The following is a 19298-nucleotide window of genomic DNA, read 5'->3' as shown; positions in this document are numbered from 1 at the left end:
TCAGGTAAAAGCATCTTTGTGACTTCCAGACTGTGACACGTTTACTAAGTATGCAAGATCCTATACCCTCAGTAGCTATATGCCACCACTTTGCAGAACTTAAATCCTCAGGAGCTAGTTGAGTGCGTGTATGATGTGATGGGTGTGCAGCAAGACAGACACCATGGTTTACTTACCTTGCTTATTGACGAGCCGTGACTTCTTGCAGTAGTAAGTAAGCTCCTGTTCACAGTGTTCAGCACGGTTAATAGTGGCCTGGAGTTGCTCCATGCTGGCCACATACTCGAAAAACCCAGCATACGGGTTCTCTGGATTAGTGTTTCTGACTCTTGTTAAGTCAGAGCCGTTGTGCTGTATGATGGTCCATGCGGTTTCTTGTATGCAGAAATTGGGGGAGAAAGAGAGGATGCCATCACTAGTCTGCAAAAGTTAAAATAAATAAAGAAAATCAAAATCACCTTTTATCTGAGTCAAATTTTTCTAGTCATCAAATCTCTCTGAGAGGTAGAATCAACACAAATGGATTCTCAGAATTTTTAAATTATGGAAAGTGATTATTTTTCCTGAAATATATACAATTGCCATGCATTTACAGTGATTTTATTTAGCTTTCTCATATAATTTAGCCACACAATATTTATGATGAAAAATATTTGGAAATCTGATTACTTTTTGTGATGTATTTTATTTCACTGAATCTGATATTCTATCTTTTTAAAGATGCATCATTATTTTATTTCACTGCAAGAAAGGAAAAAATGCTGCCTAACTACAAAATACTATTCATTATTGACATACTCAAAATCCAGTGATGTCACAATATGAAAAAAATGTGCATATTAGAATTCATGAAATATTTTCTATTATATAAAATAAGCAGTGACTGTTCTACTCTTAACAACTATTCGTGGTATCAGCAAAAATAAAGTCAAAATTTCATAGCTCTCTACATATCTGTCTTTAGTCAACATTTAATTATCAGTGTGCATCTTTTTAAAATTGAATTTGAAATAGTCATTTTGATATCATGTGATCTGCACAGTTAGGCAGTACAACAGGAAGTAATTTTTTTAAACTGAACACATCTGACACAGCATCTCAACTAACACAAAAGTCAAATATCTTGCAGTATCTACCCAAGTTATCAGTATTGGTACCTGAATGTCCATAAACATTTCCATCATACTGATAACCAAAATTTCTTAGATTAAATCAAATCCCACAATGTTTATAACAGATGATAGGCATATGATATCTGTCCTTCAACTTTACCAGACTTTATACTCTATTTTCTGTGATATATGCAAAGAACAGATGAATCAAAAAGCCTCTGATTTAGTAGGCAAAAAAAAAGATTGAAAGTTGTCAAAACTCCACTATATATGTGCTGTTAAGTCCCACAACTCTTCTATTTTACAGCGGAATATCCCAGATTGGAGAAAAGTAGTAACAGTAGGAAAAACTCACCCCCCCAACCCCATCTTTTTAGCAAAGACATTCACATGGATCAACAATCAAAATAAGGAGGTATACTTTGAAAATTTCATTGCCAACCCTTTCCCAGTCATCAGAGTTTGGACTAGAAAGGCAGGCTAAATGAGGCAAGACTAACTTCACAGCCTTACTGCCTTCCATGTGTGGATTATTATTTTTCTTTGAAAATGTGACATGGTAAAAGCCCCATAAAACTGCATACCTCAACCATACCTCGGCTTTCTATTGAAACTGCTCTCTGTAACTTAAATGTGACAGGCAAGCAGTCCAAACCCATGCCATCTTGGCCCCTGTGACTTGTAATAAGTAATTAAGGACTGTGATTTCCACCCTACCCAGACAATGTGTAAACAAATGCCAATCTTGACTTTTGTGAACCACTTAAGTAACAATTAGAATGTCAAAAGTTCCCTGGCCCCCACGGAGTGTCCGGAGCCTCTCACCCTCATCTCCGCCCAGGAGGTGATTTACAGAATCCACTAGCCCTCACCACACCCCTGCCCCTCACCCTCACTCCCGAGGTGGTTTTATGGTTATAAAAAGTCTTGACACCTTCCTTTGGGGCCACAGGTTAGAGAGACGCGAGTCCTCCGTGGCTGCTGGCAATAAAGACCCTGCAATTTGGCATACTTTTGTCTTGGTGTTGACTGTCTATGCTCAGGCCAGTACCACAAAACGACAGCTGTTATTTCTGTATTTCCCACTTGCATTTCAGTTCACCCTTTATGAGTAGAACATTCTCAAAGAGAACTTAATCTACGACCCGAAGAAATTACGGGTGGCCAGAAGTACAACGTCTAAATCATCAAGAGATCTGAGGTACAGATCTGGCATGAATCTTGTACCCTTAGGAAAGTCAGGTAGAAAAGATCTGAGCCTCCTTTCCAAATTTGGAAATTAAATTGGCAGAACAAGGTCTGAAATTCTATAATTTGAGCCAACTCAACCTTGGCTATTAGAAGTTTAAGATTATTATTAACTAGACAAATCTGACGGCCTAGCCTCTGTTGGACTCTGTTTCTATTCTTCAAAAAAACTATTCACCTTTTCTTGTGGTAAATCAATGGTATGCAAGAAGAAGCTTAACTCTGGCTGAGTAGCTACCAAGAAAGGTGGACAATATACCTGCTTGAAGTCTTTGTCTCTTTCCCTTCTGGATCACACTGAGAGAGACTTCCTGCAGTTTTGCATCCACTGGGTCACAATTAACACCTGATTCTAAAGGTTTTTAAAGGTGTTGCAAGAGATTCAAGGCCATAGTGCATGGCAGCCATTAAAGAGTAGCTCATATAAACATTTCCTTTTAAAATTTTAAAATATTTCAACATTATGATAGTTCCTGTAAGTGATTTTATTCTCTAATGAAAAGCATTACAAGGTATGATGTTAAACAGATGCCACACTTTTCAGTCCATCTAGATTTCCAGGGCAGAAGAGACAATCAAATTGTCACAATAGATTTTGAGCAACAGAGTTAGATGCCTTAAAAGGTAGGTTCCAAAGCTCATCTGAAAATCAAAAGCCTCAAATCAGAGTTTCTTTACTGTTCTTTCAGACATGATTGGGTGATCTTAAGTTTCTACAAATACCTATTTAGAAATAAGAGTGGTAAAAGACATAGACTTCCTCACAATTTGTATTTCAATACTTCGTCGTTGATTTTATTGGTCTTTCCCACCAGTCTGCAAGCTGTATGAGAACAACAGTAGTTTCTGATATGCTAACAATCCTATCTCCAGCACATAGCACAAGGCTTGATACAAAATGCAGAAGACATTTGTTAAAGAAATAAGGGAATAAATGAATGAATAAAAAACAATGCATTGTCTAGATTAGAGCACAACCTCGTAGGTTATCTGATTCAGAGTCTGTGGTGGCTCTGATATTTTTGTTGCCTCTGAGGTATTACATAATTCTATAAATTAGCCAGGCATGGTGACTCATGCCTGTAATTCCAGCATTTTTGGAGGCCAAGGTGGGCGGATCACGAGGTCAAGAGTTCGAGACCAGTCTGGCCAATATGGCGAAAGCCCATCTCTGCTAAAAAAAAAAATAATAATAAAAATAAAACCAAAACCACAAAAATTAACTGGGCATGGTGGTGCATGCCTGCCTATAGTCCCAGATACTCGGGAGGCTGAGGCAGAAGAATCCCTTGAACCCAGGAGGCAGAGGTTGCAGTGAGCTGAAATCGCACCACTGCACTCCAGCCTGGGCAAGAGAGAGGGATTCCGTCTCAAAAAAACAAAAACAAAATAATTCTGCCAGGCGCGGTGGCTCAAGCCTGTAATCCCAGCACTTTGGGAGGCCGAGGCGGGTGGATCACGAGGTCAAGAGATCGAGACCATCCCGGTCAACATAGTGAAACCCCGTCTCTACTAAAAATACAAAAAATTAGCTGGGCATGGTGGCACGTGCCTGTAATCCCAGCTACTCAGGAGGCCGAGGCAGGAGAATTGCCTGAACCCAGGAGGCGGAGGTTGCGGTGAGCCGAGATTGCGCCATTGCACTCCAGCCTGGATAACAAGAGCAAAACTCTGTCTCAAAAAAAAAAAAAAAAAAAATTCTATAAATTGTAGATAGCGAATAAAATTGCAAAATAATGTTAAGTCTGAAACTGTGAAGGGCCCTGAGATGTTACCCTACCTGTGAGTTAAGGAGTTATCTTGCCCATGCACAGATTTTATCTTTCTGTTTATCAGTCTACCTACCTACCTGTCTAATCTGTACTAACAGATACAGAGGACCTCTGAATCAGGGACCATTTGCTCATAGAGAATCTCATACGTATCAATCCCTCATACCTCAGTTTCCCATGTGCAGATGCAGTGAGTGCTAGACATAGCAATGCATGTTTGAGTTGCACCATAAGAGAGGAATCACAAAATTATGAAGCTTAGAGTTACAGAGGGTGTATGGCACATTCTCTCTTCTTCCCCTCTATAAAGTGACAGAGAGACTTTGACTCTAGAATGTCGCAAATCTTCTTTCTTTCTTTCTTTCTTTTTTTGAGACAGAGTTTCGCTCTTGTTACCCAGGCTGGAGTGCAATGGCGCGATCTCGGCTCAGCGCAACCTTCGCCCCCTGGGTTCAGGCAATTCTCCTGCCTCAGCCTCCTGAGTAGCTGGGATTACAGGCACGCGCCACCATGCCCAGCTGATTTTTTGTATTTTTAGTAGAGACGGGGTTTCACCATGTTAACCCGGATGGTCTCGATCTCCTGACCTCGTGATCCACCCGCCTCGGCCTCCCAAAGTGCTGGGATTACAGGCTTGAGCCACTGCGCCCGGCCCCACAAATTTTCTTTAGAGGAGAGAAGATGCAAGTCCTTAGGTTTTTATTAGTCTTAGAAAACAAGCAAATGTATCTGGAGGAGAAAAGCCTTTAAATCTCTTCAAAGCAATTCACTATCTCTAACTTACAAGACACATTTAATGTAGGTTGCCAGATCTTTTTTTTTTTTTTTTGTCTTTGCCTAAAAATAAAGGCACTGTCTCCTTACAACAAATAATTACGTCTGTAGACAAGCACGTTCTACGTGGTTGACGTTCTAGCGCCTTCCCTCCTCCATGGATGAATCTAGTGTTGCTTCCACAGGCACACTTGTCTCGGTGTTCCTAATGTGTACATGTGTCTATTCTTTGGATTCTCCTTGGAACTGATGGTAATATCTTAATCAATTTCTTTATTAATAATGCATTTTAAAAATCTTTAAAATTTTTTAGCTTTTATTTTCATATCTGCATGAGCATCATGATTTTACTTTATTACAAATTATCTTTTACTAAATGCAAAAAGAGTTGCAGGGTAAGGAGACATGGAAATAAATAAGAGATGGCTGAAATAGGCAGAAAAATCTATGAAGTTTAAAAACATGGAATGGTAGTTTGCCTACTCACATCTCTCCCTGAAGAGATTTCAATATTTGTAAATAAAGCAACTGAGTAATTAAGAATTTGATTTACCTTAGGCTAGCTGCTATTTTTGAGTGCGATAACAGTGCAAAGAGAAAACATGCTGTTTAAGCAATACAGTTGCAAAGCTTGCGTTGCTTCTTGCTTAATAGCTGAAGGTGATAGATGTGATAAAGATCGTAAGAGCAGGTAGGCAGTGCTGTGTTAAGGAAAGCAGAGGAGACAGGAAGGGAGACGGCCTTCTGGAGCAAAACTTGATGTAAATAAGACTGCATTTGATGGATGATGGACAGTTATTAACCATCATAGCTGTTAAGAAGGTCTTTATTATTGAAATTTCTAAAGTAAAAATAATTATACTGTTAGAAGTCTTATGCTCTCCAGCTTTCTCCTGAAATGGTCTCAGGGTTTCCTATGTTGGAATCACATGGGATACTTGTTAGTAATGCAGAGACCCAGGCCTTATGTTCTAAACTTACTGAGTCAGGGGAACTCAACCCAGGAGTCTCGGCAATGGGGCCACGAGAAGGGATGAGTTTAGCCCGTAGAGTTTTCACTTTTAGAAAACCTTCAAAGTCCCTGTTCTGGCACTCATCAATTTCTCCCCTCTCAAACTATCATCCTTACAGCGCAGTGATTGATATGGGGAAACTTCTTAACATAAAACAATTTCATTATAGAAAAAGCAATGAATTGAGTGTAGAAGAAAACAGTCCTGTATTTCAATAGAGACAGCCACTGGGATTCACCTTATTCTAACTATTTATTTTTAAATTACATTTGGAAAACTCTTTAAAAAGAAATCTCAGCTTTTAACATCATTCGGGAAATTATCCATTCCAAATACAGATTTTTTGTTTGTATCTTTTAGCTTGTAATGCTTAGAGGTATTTTAATACATGTGGAATCATTTGACACTCTAGACTAATAATTGGATTTTTTAATAAGACACATATTTGCAAGTTAGTGATTCAGCATTTTGTCTTGTTTTCACCAGTTATTATACCTGATCTGTATAATTAGAAGATATGGTATCGGCCGCAAGCAATGAAACACTGATGGACAGTAGCGTAGCCCTTTCTAGAGGAAAAACTTTCAGGTTGTGAGAAAACAGACAAAGGTTTCAGTGCTTGATCTATTCCTACCAATATTTTCACCCTGCTACACTTAACCTCCCTGTTTGCAAAACCAGATCAATATGGAGAGTTTTAAGCTATACCTGCTACACTTAACATCCCCTAGTCTTGGCTTCCTCATATGCAAAACCAGATCAATAAGGAAAGTTTCAAGTAGTAACATGTATTTCTCACAGGGTTCAATACTCTGAGGTTGTCACTTTGGTTTGAATATGTTCAAATATTCCAGAGCTACTGGAGACATTTAGCTGTCTCTGGGTATCTGTGTTTCTGAACATCTTGCTATTCACGTGGCTTTAAATTTTCTGAATGTCTTCTTTTTCGTTAATACTTTAAATAATCTTGTTGAAGCACCTTTAATCTCTGCATACTAACAGTGACTCTGGTCTTTTTTTTTTTTCCATTTCTCCCATCTTCGGCATCTATGACCCATTTGACCTCATTTCAAAATCTTAGCTCCTCAAACGTGAAATCTGTTCTCTCTCTCTTCACATATACATATACACACTCTTCAGGTCTCCTAGAATTGTTGAGACTTAACTACAATTTTTTCCTTAAATAATTTGTTTATCAAAGACATATCTTGTATAATAAGTTACATTAATTTGCTATGTAATATAAAAATGTAAATGTTGATTTAATTGAAATAAAATAATTATTCAATACAATAAAATTGATAATTTCATTATCATTTAGATAATAACACATATGGTCTATAAATTACTAAATTATTGCCAATAATAAACGTAAGATATAGATATATAGTCGATATTCATTACACGCAGATTCTCATTATTTGTGAATTTCCCTAATTGTTAAAATTTGTAACCCTAACACTTTCATAGTTGGTTGTGAACACATAGAAGGTCACAAAAATGTGGGCTGCCTGACATTCACATATCCTGTTACAGGTGAACATGGAAACACTGTTTTGTTTTGTTTTCTTCTTTTCTTTCTTTGAGACAGAGTTTCACTCTTGTTACCCAGGCTGGAGTGCAACGGCACAATCTCGGCTCACCGCAACCTCCACCTCCTGAGTTCAAGCAACTCTCCCGCCTCAGCCTCCCAAGTAGTTGGGACTACAGGCGCGCACCTCCATGCCCAGCTAATTTTTGTATTTTTAGTAGAGATGGGGTTTCACCATGTTGACCAGGATGGTCTCGATCTCTTGACCTCGTGATCCACCTGCCTCGGCCTCCCAAGGTGTGTTTTCTTGTTTCAGCTCTCATACTATAGACAAATGTCTCATTTGTGGTCTATTACATGCCAGATTTTTTGCATTTTTGTGCTATTGCTTGGTCCTTTTGCTGTTTAAAATGCCCCCCACTCCCAGAAATGTTGTTGAGTGTTCCTAAACACAGAAGGCTGTGTGCACTGAGGCTTATAAAGAAAATGTGTGTGTTAGATAAGCTTTGTTCAGGCATGAGTTATAGGGCTCTTGGCCATGAGCTCAATGTTAACGAATAATCTTAATGAATCAATGATATGTATTAAATAAGGTGTCTTTAACCTGAAACACACATAAAACAAGATTATGTATTAATTGTTGGATGAGACTGTTGTGACCAGAGACTTGCAGGAAACTCATCTTACTGTGTTTCCCCGGAGGAGTAATATGTTCAGTGTTTTCAAGTCCAGTGACCCTGGTTACTTTATAGAACATAACTATTGCAAATAATGAGAATGGACGAGGGGTGTGCGTACACGCACACACACACACACACACGTGCACACGTGTGTATGTGTCTGCTTCTTAAACCTTCAGAGACTAGACATATTCATCTACCTATCACTGTAATTTTAGAATCAAACTTTATATAACATGTGTATCTGTATAGCTCCAGATGCATTTATGGGAACACAGAATTTACAGGTTTGCAGTGGTAGACTGTTACATAAATCTCACTCAAAATCCAACCTATCCAAGTTGGTAAAAAAAAAAAAACAATAAAACATTTTGACACTAGAATTCATATCTTACATTTGTAAAGTCTTCTTTTCTCTCTCTCTCTGTAAAGTCCTCTCACCTGTGTTTAATTCTTACATACCAAAGTTGCCAGGGCATACTAAAGTTTGAGAACCATAAAGCCTAAAACAGTGATTCCCAAACATAAGAATAATTTGGAAAGATCCATGATGATATTATTTCCATTGTCCCACCTCAGTGGTTGCACTGAATCAGAATCACCTGCTGTGCTGTCTGTGCATTCATACTGTACAGGCAGGGGACCTTCATTGAGAAGACAAATATATAGGAACCAACATTTGTTTTAGGTTGTTTTGCTGTACAGGGCAATGTCCTCAATGGTTGGGAGACAAATGGAAGGCACCAGTTTGTGTTAAATGAAAAATCTTTGAAGACACATTCTGTAGCAATTTCTGCCAAAATATGTGTTGGCACAGAATTTGCCATGACCTGCGGTTTTTAGAACTACACATTCATTAGTATAAAGAGGCTGCTGCTCCCATGTTCAAATGCCTACTCAGAATCTTGTTTGAAGGTAGAAAAACAGACATCTCAAACTCAAAAAATACGTAAAACAGAGCTTAGGATCTTTCACCTTAAACCTTTTCTGATCACACCTTAAATAATCGCAGTTCAAACAGACACTCTATTGCCCAGGGCAAAAATCGTGTCATTATTTTTGGCTTTTTGTTTTCTCACACCTCACAAGTATGCAAAGAGAAAAATCTAACACTTCCCCTGCCCCCAATCTACAGTGCTTTTATCTGATGCAATCAGTCCTGGATTTTTGCATTACTTGAAATGGTCTCCCAACTCTTAAAAGTACAATATGCATAGTCTCCTCACTCCCTTCCTACCCGTGTTCCCGAAGAAGCATTCCCTAACCCAGGAGCAGCTGCAATCCAATTAAAGGAAGTCAGATTGCTTCCCATCTTAAAACTCCTTACTGTCTTAACTCATGTCACAGTAAAAAAGCAAAAATCTTACATTACAGTTATGCAGCCCATATTCTTCCCCTCCCCATCCCACTTGACTCTCCTGTCTTACCACTCCCCACTTACTCATCATACTCCTGCTACCCTGGGTTTCATGCTGTTTTCTGAACACATATCCACTGAATGGTATGGTTGCCAATTTTAAGTACCAAATCTTCCTTTGTAACACCTCCTGCCTCAATGTAGAATACTACTACTCTTTTCCTTTGGTTTTGCTCCATAAAATGTTGACTTCCTAACACAGCATTGTTCAATGTAACCTTAAGCAAATGATAAGGTTCCACATCTATGATGATATACTCCATGCCAGCCACGGGAGGCTATTAAGCAGTGAAAATACAGCCAGGGAGACTGAGAAAGTAAACTTAAAAAAAGAAAAATACAAACAGGGTCTCACTATGTTGTCCAGACTGGTCTCAAACTCCTGAGCTCAAATCATGCCCCCACTTTGGCCTCCCAAAGTCCTGGGATTACAGGTGTGAGACACTGCACCTGGCTGTAATTTAATCCTATTTTTGTTATTAAATTTAAGTTAAAAATTTTTAAATGCAGTCATTTTGTTTTGTAACTAATTTTAATTAAATTAGAATTTAAATAGGCATGTGTGCTCGTGGCTACCATGCTGGACAGCACAGTTCGTCTAGAATTTATCTCTGTGTGTGTGCCTGTGTGTGCTTAATGAGGAAGAGATTAGTACTCCTTTTATTGACATTTAAGTACAATTTCAATCAGTACTACTGGTTGAAAAGACCATCTTTCCTTTGCTATGTATCAATGCCACTTTGGCAATAAATCAATTATCTATATATGAGTGAGTGTGTTTATACATTCGCTATTTTGCTTTTATTGGTCTATTTGTTTATCTTTGAGGCAGCTACATACAGCTTTACATAGCATATCAGCATAATGTCTTTATCAGGCAGAGTTGAACCCTTTAAATCTGTTCTTCAAGACTGAGTGACTTGGCTCTTCTTGTCTCTTTGCATTTACTCATGAATTTTAGAATATGCCTGTTGATTTTCACCAAAATAACCACACCAACCTGCAAGCAAACACCCTGCTTGAATTTTAATTTAGGTTTGCACTGAGTCAATATCTAGTTTGCAAGAACTGGTATTAGACAATATTGAGTCTTCTAATCAGTAAACATTTAATATTCCTCCATTTTTTTAGGACATTAGGTCATCTAAAGGGTGTTTTATACTTATCTGTGTAGAAACCTTGTATGTCTCTCATTAGATTTACTACCATATGTTTGAGAATTTTTATGCTATTGAAAATATGATCTCCTAAAAGCGTATTTTCTAATTTTTACTGCTGATGTACAAAATAAAATTAATTTTATATTTGACAATGACAATCCTAATCATAATACTTTATCTGTAAACTGTTTAGAGTATTTTAATATATAATCTGATTAACTACAAATAGTCTTTTTTCCCCCAATACTTATGTTTTCCATTTCTTTCTCTTACTTTATTGCACTGTCTAGGACCTCCAATACAATGGTGAAGAGAATGGTATTAATGCTGGTGACAGGAAAAGCTTTCCAATTCCACTATAAACTGTAATATATGCTGTAAGGTATTCTGGTGGGCACTGTTTATCAAAATGAGAAAACTTCCTTCTATTGGCCATTTGTGGAATGTTTTAAATTAAGAATTAATGCTGAATTTCATCAAACACATTTTCCATGATTATTAGTTTTTATGTAAACTTATGTAAGTAAAGAATTCAAGAAGATGTAAACCTTATGTTTACATACATTTGAAAAGTAAATATTGTTCAAAGCTTTTACATGTATTAATCTTCTCCCTGAGATGGTCTATCCTTCTTGTTTGGGGACATAATTGGAAATATTTCTTATTAGATGTTTTAGACAGATACCACATGCGCTAAAAGAGACATTTAAAATCATTACCATGTAATTATTTTTTAAAGATTTATTTTCAGTTCTTCTAAGGAACAGCACACATTTTGATCAAGTGGCAAATGAGGTCAACATTCTGCTTATTCCATTTTAATTTTGTGTATTTAAAACAAGCATGCAAAGTTAACTATAAAATAAAAGCTGATTAACTCACCGGTCATATTGCAATATAGAAGAAATGGTTCCAGGGGACCACTTCCATCTGAATCTATATAGTAAAACCCTGAAGCATTTCCTCTGTGCTTATAGGCTTCACATGACTGCTCATAGATAGCTTTAAAAGAAAGAATCAACATTGATGGAATAGCATGAAATGAATCTCTTCGCTTTTAATTTGGACATGAAATACGGCAAGTCTTGAAATTTAATACGTACATTACTAACTAGGAGAAAAGGCAAAACTTACTTTAAAACAAAACTCAATTATTTTAAAAAAGTAATACGGATGAAAGTGATTTGATGGAAAAAAATGAGGATAATTTTATGACTTTTTAATTGCTGAAGGAAAATGAAATCACTTGGTCAAAATCAAAATTTAGCTACTTTGACATTATGAAGAATAAGGAAAGAAAAGGTAGGTGTTAAATATTAGAGTCTTATACGTACAATGTCGTAACTTATCTTGTGGCGCACATTTTGGAATTTCTAATTCTAGTAGCACCTTTTAATAACCTAATGTCTAAAGCACAACAGTGTAACCTCATTAAATAACCTGCCGTTTGCCAGTAATTATACAATAGAAACATTTTAAATCATGTTGTAACTATACTCCATTCTTACGGAAAATTAACTATAGATAAAATATTTTTTCATAAAACAAATATCATTCACAAAGCTCCTCATCAATAATTTTTAGAGTAATTTACTAAAGAAACTCTCACCAATGCTCTATAATGAGAATCAAGGTAATTAAAATTCGAAGCAGAAGAAATACTTGTATGAACTATGCCCTCAAGTAGTTTCAATGTATTTTTAGATCCATAATTGGACATTTGGATGTTTTTAATCATATAATATTGTATTTGCCATGTACAAGGTTTCATATTAACACTTGTGTACAATGCACACCTCTCATTGAGCACTTGGCCAAATACGATGAGAACTTCCATTAAGCGTTTCATTCTGTGAAACGGGAAATAAACAATCCCCTGAATCTTCAACCCGGAATCTATTTGAGTTTTGAAAATTATGTTAATGAGTGGTTAGACAACACAAAACAATATGGGTAATTTGTTCAATGTTACCAAGATTTCAAGTAATCATATAAATTTACTTCCACACTTCTCCACAGTGTGACGGTTTTATGTTGTTCCTATTATATATCACACTGATAGAGAAATAAGCATGGATCGTTTTCCAGTCACATCTGCACTTTGTGCACTGACGTGGGCATGTAAAAATGACCAGTTTATATATTTCTATGTACACATGCCTATGTTCATAAAGTCCTTGAAATAGTTTGGCAGAACATCACAACTTTGTAGTTGTGGAAAAGGATTGGATGAGAATACTTGGAAGGACTTCTGCTTTATGTGTATGGCTTGATTTTTATATCATGACTGTTTAATGATTATTTCCTAATAAGGCTTTGTAACAAACCCAATTTCCTGCCCTCCACTATAACCAAGACTGTTGATATGGCTCCATTTCTCAGAATAGCTACGGAAAAAAAAACCCTTCAGCTCTATTAGAGCTGTCTTCTAAAGAACCTAAAAAATTAAACTCAATTACTGGATCAAATTGTAGGTCACAGATGAAAGTAACTTTATTTATTATCTAATTTTTGTCTTCAGAGTTGTTTGGTTTATATTTAGATTCAGTCATTGATAATAATTAAAATGAATAGTGAAAACACTGAAAAGCTTTCTGTTTTGAGTTAGTTACCACATGGGGATAATGGAGGATATAAAAAAAAAAAAAAACAAACACTGTCCCTCCACTAGCTGGGTGTCCTAGGTCAGATAACTGGGCATGTGGGTACAGGTGAGGAGATAGCTTCTTGGTACAGATGATGTGTGGCTTTCTCAACAGCAAACATTCTTCATAAAAATCCTATCAGGCACCTCAATATACACAATTCATGCCCAGGAATGACTCCAGCAGCAATAGTGGTATAACTGGGAGATTCTCTTGATGTCCTTCCCAGCATGGAATCAGGGCTTCCAAGGGTCCTCTGTGCAGGCCCCCAGAGCTGAGAGCCCAGGATTCCAATCTCAACTCTGGCAGGAGGACAAAGCAGAGTACAGTGTAACAGACCAAAGGTGATCAGACTGATGGCTTTGTACCTAATACCCATGACTTAAGTCAAGGGTATAGGAGATAATACTAGTTCAGTTGCTCAGAAATGTCAGTAACGGTAGGGAAAAATGGGGGGATGGGTATTTTGGTCTTCCCGTAATATGCACTGGAACAACTGGACAATGAACTAACATGAGCCTTTCAACATATGCAAGCATTTCACCAGAAAAAAAAAAATGCATGATTTATAATACAGAAAAAAAAAAAAGGACATTGGTTGTTATCCCAGGCTCTAGAAGATGATGCCACATGTTCACAACCTCACTCTGCCTCAACTATTTTAAGTTGCTTGAACAAGTGGATTAATATCTATTACTTTATAAGTAAGTTGCATATAATTGTATTCACATACTAGGATGACCATCAGAATTAAAAGAGTTAGGACATATAAAATACTAGATAAGTACCTGACATTTAGAAAGTATTGAAGAAAATTAACTATTGATCTACCACCATAATTTAATCATTACCTACCATCCTTTTCCTTATCACCCTCATTAACTAGGTGGGGCAGGAAAATGTGAAGATTACCTAGTGCAATAGACTGAAGGTTTATGTCCCCTCCCCTGAAAATTCCTAATGTGGTGGTATTTGGAGGTGGGCCCTTAGTGAAGTGATTAGGCCATGAGAGAGGAGCCCTCACGAATGGTATCAGTGCCCTTCTTAAAGAGATCCCAGGACGGACACAGTGGCTCACATGTGTAATCCCAGCATTTTGGGAGGGCAAGGCGGGTGGATCACCTGAGGTCGGGAGTTTGAGACCAACCTGACCAACGTGGAGAAACCCCATCTCTATTATAAATACAAAATTAGCTGGGCATGATGGCACACGAGTGTAATCCCAGCTACTCCAGAGGGTGAGGCAGGAGAATCACTTGAAGCCAGGAGGTGGAGGTTTCGGTGAGCTGAGATCGTGTCATTGCACTCCAGCCTGGACAACAAGAATGAAACCCCATCTCAGAAAAAAAAAAAAAAAAAAAAAAAAAGGGAAAAAAAAAGAGACCCCAGAGAGATCCCTCAGCCCTTCTACCATGTGAGGACACAGTGAGAAGGTGGAAGTCTATGAATCAAGAAGCATACCCTCAACTAATCTGCTGGCATCTTGATCTTGATGTTCTCAGCCTCCAGAACCATGAGAAATATATTTCAACAGTTTATAGGTCACCTAGGCTATGGCATTCTGTTACAGCTACCCAAATAGACTACGACATCTAGTCTCCATTGGATATCTAAATCTTCATACCACAAATCACCCTGCCCCAAGTCCAGCCAGGGCTGTTCCTGAGAATCTCTTTGTTTAATAGTATGAATAGTAAGAATTTGGTAACTGATCACGTTTCCACTTGTACTGTGCCTTCTAGAAAGTTTAGTGTCAAAACGCTGGCCCAATTCAAGTAACAGAACGAGATAACTAAATTCACATTCTGCATGTAATTTATTTTCAATCCTTAGCTACCTTTCATCTTCTGTATGTATTTTCCCTTTGCCAGGTATTCTACTCTTTTCTTACCTATTTCATATTATGTGTTTCTACATGGAATCTTGACTACTTTATGAAACGAGATGTGGATTAACAACTGGAAGCTAAGTTTGCACAGCACGGACATACATACACATAGTAATGAAAAGGGAACTGGGACAAAGGAACCATCCCAGGGTCAAGAAAAAGCAGATCTGTTCCACTTACAGTTATGGCAAGTAGCTCCTCTGTAACCAGTGTCGGTACAGTTACAATGGAAGGTGCTCCAAGACTGGGAACACTCCCCACCGTGTTCACAATAGTTGGGCAAACACCTAAAAGAAGGAGTAGTTACAATCACCAGTTTTCATTTTCAGACATCTTAAAGTATTGATCATTTACACATGGTCCTGAGAAAGACACACGTCAACTCTAACACAATGACTAATGATGCTTCCGTCTGTTGTTAATCACTTTAATCACAGAACTAAAGCTTAGATCAATAAATTCATCAGACTTCAGCCAATTCTCAGGTAGTTGCAATTACTTTGTTTTCAACATGTCTTACTGTATCAGAGCCCTTCGTTTGCCCTAAGAGACATAACACAATTCAATATGTTGCCAGGAATATCAACAGCATCCATGACATAACATTTTTATCACATTGAATTGCAACATTTTTCGAACACTGAAAGGAGAAGGAATAAAAATAAAAGTAGAAAAGAAAAAAAGGAACACAGAGAAACATCTTTCTTCACTTGAGGTATACGTCTAGGAACGTAGGAGAAGATACAGCATAGACTCAGATTTCAAGCAGTGTGTCGGGGTGCTGCTCTAAGGTGCAAATCAGAACTCATAGAGACTCCCAGGATAATTTAAGCTTTCAAGAGAAATATCTGTCATACTCAACATCTATCGAATACTGTGTGACTTACTAACTAGCTTGAGGTAGTTTAGTTTCGACATTACATCATCATGTATTCCCTTTAATCACATCCTATCTGTGAGGAGCAGGGTTTTAGTAACTGATTTTTTTTAAACAGCAAGTGCTGTGTGAAATCAACATTGAACAAAAAAATGAGGCTACTAGTGCCTGATCTTTCTTTTCTTTGTTTTTGTTTTTGTTTTTGTTTTTGAGACAGAGTCTCACTCTGTTGACCAGGTTCTAGAGAGCAGTGGCGCAATCTTGGCTCACTACAACCTCTGCCTCCTCGGTTCAAGCAGGGGTTCTGCCTCCTGGATTCTCCTGCCTCAGCCTCTGGAGTAGCTGGGATTACAGGCTTTCACCACCATACCCAGCTCTGGAGTCTGATTTGATTTCAAGTTTTGAAAAACTGAGCATTGTTCAATAGGTACACATGCCTAAACACTAAGTCACTGTGTTGAACTCAAAATAAAATTATTATTTTTTTCCAATAATTTGTATTACTTTTTTCAAAGGGTTATTACTTTTTTCAAAGGGTTCCTAAGTTGTTAGGGTATATTTGTTAAGTTTTTTGGACCTAAACCACTTTTTAAGGTTAGGGATATATTTCTAGTGTTAGGAAGGTCTTTTGGCTTAAGGGAACAGTGAAAATTACTGAGACACATACGGAGCCACAGATTTAAAAAAAAGAAGAAGAAGAAAAAGAAGCTTAGAAACTTTTGTTATTGACTCAGATAGCCCTGATCAGATTTTTGAGGCCTTTACCATTTAGAATGAAACATACATTGTGATCAAGATTTAAATGCCCTCATTCATTAGAGGTTAACAAATAAATAAACTACAAAACCTGCCAAGAATATATTTGTGATACAGTTTCTACCACTTCCTTTGTTAAAACTAAGGATGAGAACTTCCTGTTTTGCTTATATAATTCTTCCAATTTTAACTGAAAAATATTATGGATTTTTCCCCCCCTCATTATAAGGACTAAAATGGCACTAACATTCCCCTCAGCTTAACCAAAGTTCAAATAGGTTTCTTGTTGACTGTAGGCCCTGGAGTCCCCTATCTTAGAGCATTTACTTAAGAAAACTTAAAGTGATCAATTCTTTCTTTGTCCCTTTGAGATGTAAATCTTTTCCCAGTCTCTTGCCAGTTTCACAACCCAACAATATCCTTCAAGGACCTGGGAACCACCCCTTTAAAATGTAATCATTAAGAAAAATGGAGCCCCTGTCGCCCAGCCTCTGGGGAGGTAGGATCCTAACTCCTTTAAGCACCAATAAGAAAACACAGATGGCCTCATCTCAGTGACACTATTAGCCAGTTGTAAGGAAATAAATACTTATTAAGCTATTCATAGCTAAGCCACTTTTTAAACCAAAGTGTTAGATCTATCTTTCCACTCAGAGGCACAGTAAAGTTGCCTGGTCGCAGTGGCTCACACCTGTAATCCCAGCACTTAGGGAGGCCGAGGCGGGCAGATCATGAGGTCAGGAGTTTGAGCCCAGCCTGGCCAACATGGTGAAATCCGGACTCTACCAAAAGTACAAAAAATTAACTGGATATGGCGGCACATGCCTGTAATCCCAGCTACTCGGACAACTGAGGCAAAAGAAAGGCTTGAAGTCCGGAGGCAGAGGTTGCACTGCGCTGAGACCATGCCACTGCACTCCAGGTTGGGCAAGAGTGAGACTCCATCTCAAAAAAAAAAAAAAAAATACTGAGACAGATAGCACATCACGTACAAATAGGCAGTGTATCAAGGACACTTTGGGAACTTGGGGTATGGACTCAAATAAGCCTGATCAAATTACTGATACCTTTTAGAATTCAGAATGAAACATACCAAGAGACCAAGGCTTTAAATGTCCTCATTCATCCCCAATTAAAAAATAAACTACAAAGCCTGCCAAGAATATATTCATAATAGGGTTTCTGCCATCTCTTTTATTAAAATGAAGAATGGAAACTTCATGATTTGCTTATAAAATTTTTTCCGGCCGGGTGCAGTGGCTCAAGCCTGTAATCCCAGCACTTTGGGAGGCCGAGGCGGGTGGATCACGAGGTCGAGAGATCGAGACCATCCTGGCCAACATGGTGAAACCCCGTCTCTACTAAAGGTGCAAAAAATTAGCTGGGTGTGGTGGCGCGTGCCTGTAATCCCAGCTACTCAGGAGGCTGAGGCAGGAGAATCGCCTGAACCCAGGAGGCGGAGGTTGTGGTGAGCCGAGATCGCGCCATTGCACTCCAGTCTGGGTAACAAGAGCGAAACTCCGTCTCAAAAAAAAAAAAAAATTTTTCCAATTTAAACTAAAAACATTATGCATTTTGCCTAATTATAAGAAAATGAAAAGTCCACTGTACAGAAATTAAACAATCCAGGAGAAAATAAAAAAGAAATGTCATTGGCAATTTCATTGTGTATGAATGACCACTACAAACATGTAGATATGTATATATATATTCATAAATGTAAAAATAAACACTACTTTACAATCTGCTTTTTAAGAAACCAAAAATTAATAATCAGCATCTTTTTATACTCATTAAGTTTATATATATTTAGCATTTTTATAGATTCATAGGAATTCATTCAAAAATGTATCATGATTTATTTAATTTTAAGCATTTCGAATCAATGACGATGTATAAAACCAAGGAGATTTTAAAATATCAAAACAATAACAATTCTCAGTAATCAAACTTAAAAGGAGATTATTCAGAAAAGCCTTTTTTTAAAATCTACTGGGTATTTTATGTTTTTTTTTTAAAGTGTTATTTTAAGTTCAGGGGTAACTTAGGTGCAGGTTTTTTATGGGGTAAACTTGTGTCATGAGGGTTTATTGTACAGATGATTCCATCACCCAGGTACTGAGCCTAGCACCCATTAGTTATTTTTCCTGATCCTCTCCTTCCTCCCACCCTCCAGCCTCCAGCAGATCCCAGTATGTGTGTTGTTCCCCTCTTTATGTCTATATATCCTCATCATTTGGCTCCACTTGTAAGTAAGAACATGCTGTATTCGTTGCATTAGTCTTCTCAATGGCAAAGACACGGAATCAATCTAAATGCTCATTAATGATAAACCAGATAAAGAGAATGTGGTTCATATACACGATGGAATACCATGCAGCCATGAAAAAGAGTGAGATCACATCCTTTGCAGGAACACAGATGG

General features: G+C 37.7%; 1 protein-coding gene across 1 annotated transcript in view; it reads right to left on the bottom strand.

Annotated features, from left to right (window-relative positions):
• Window positions 1-19298, bottom strand: part of LOC101053954 (contactin-associated protein-like 4) — a 106721-nt gene that overhangs the window by 40372 nt on the left and 47051 nt on the right. The window contains 3 exon segments of the mRNA XM_074400317.1: window positions 178-374; window positions 11590-11709; window positions 15421-15527. Of these exon segments, the coding sequence (XP_074256418.1) occupies window positions 178-374; window positions 11590-11709; window positions 15421-15527 (424 nt within the window).

The sequence above is a fragment of the Saimiri boliviensis genome, chromosome 6, assembly GCF_048565385.1.
Source record: "Saimiri boliviensis isolate mSaiBol1 chromosome 6, mSaiBol1.pri, whole genome shotgun sequence".
Lineage (NCBI taxonomy): Eukaryota > Metazoa > Chordata > Mammalia > Primates > Cebidae > Saimiri > Saimiri boliviensis.
The sequence above is the reverse complement of the archived record's forward strand: the minus strand, read 5'-3'. Positions and strand labels throughout refer to the sequence as shown.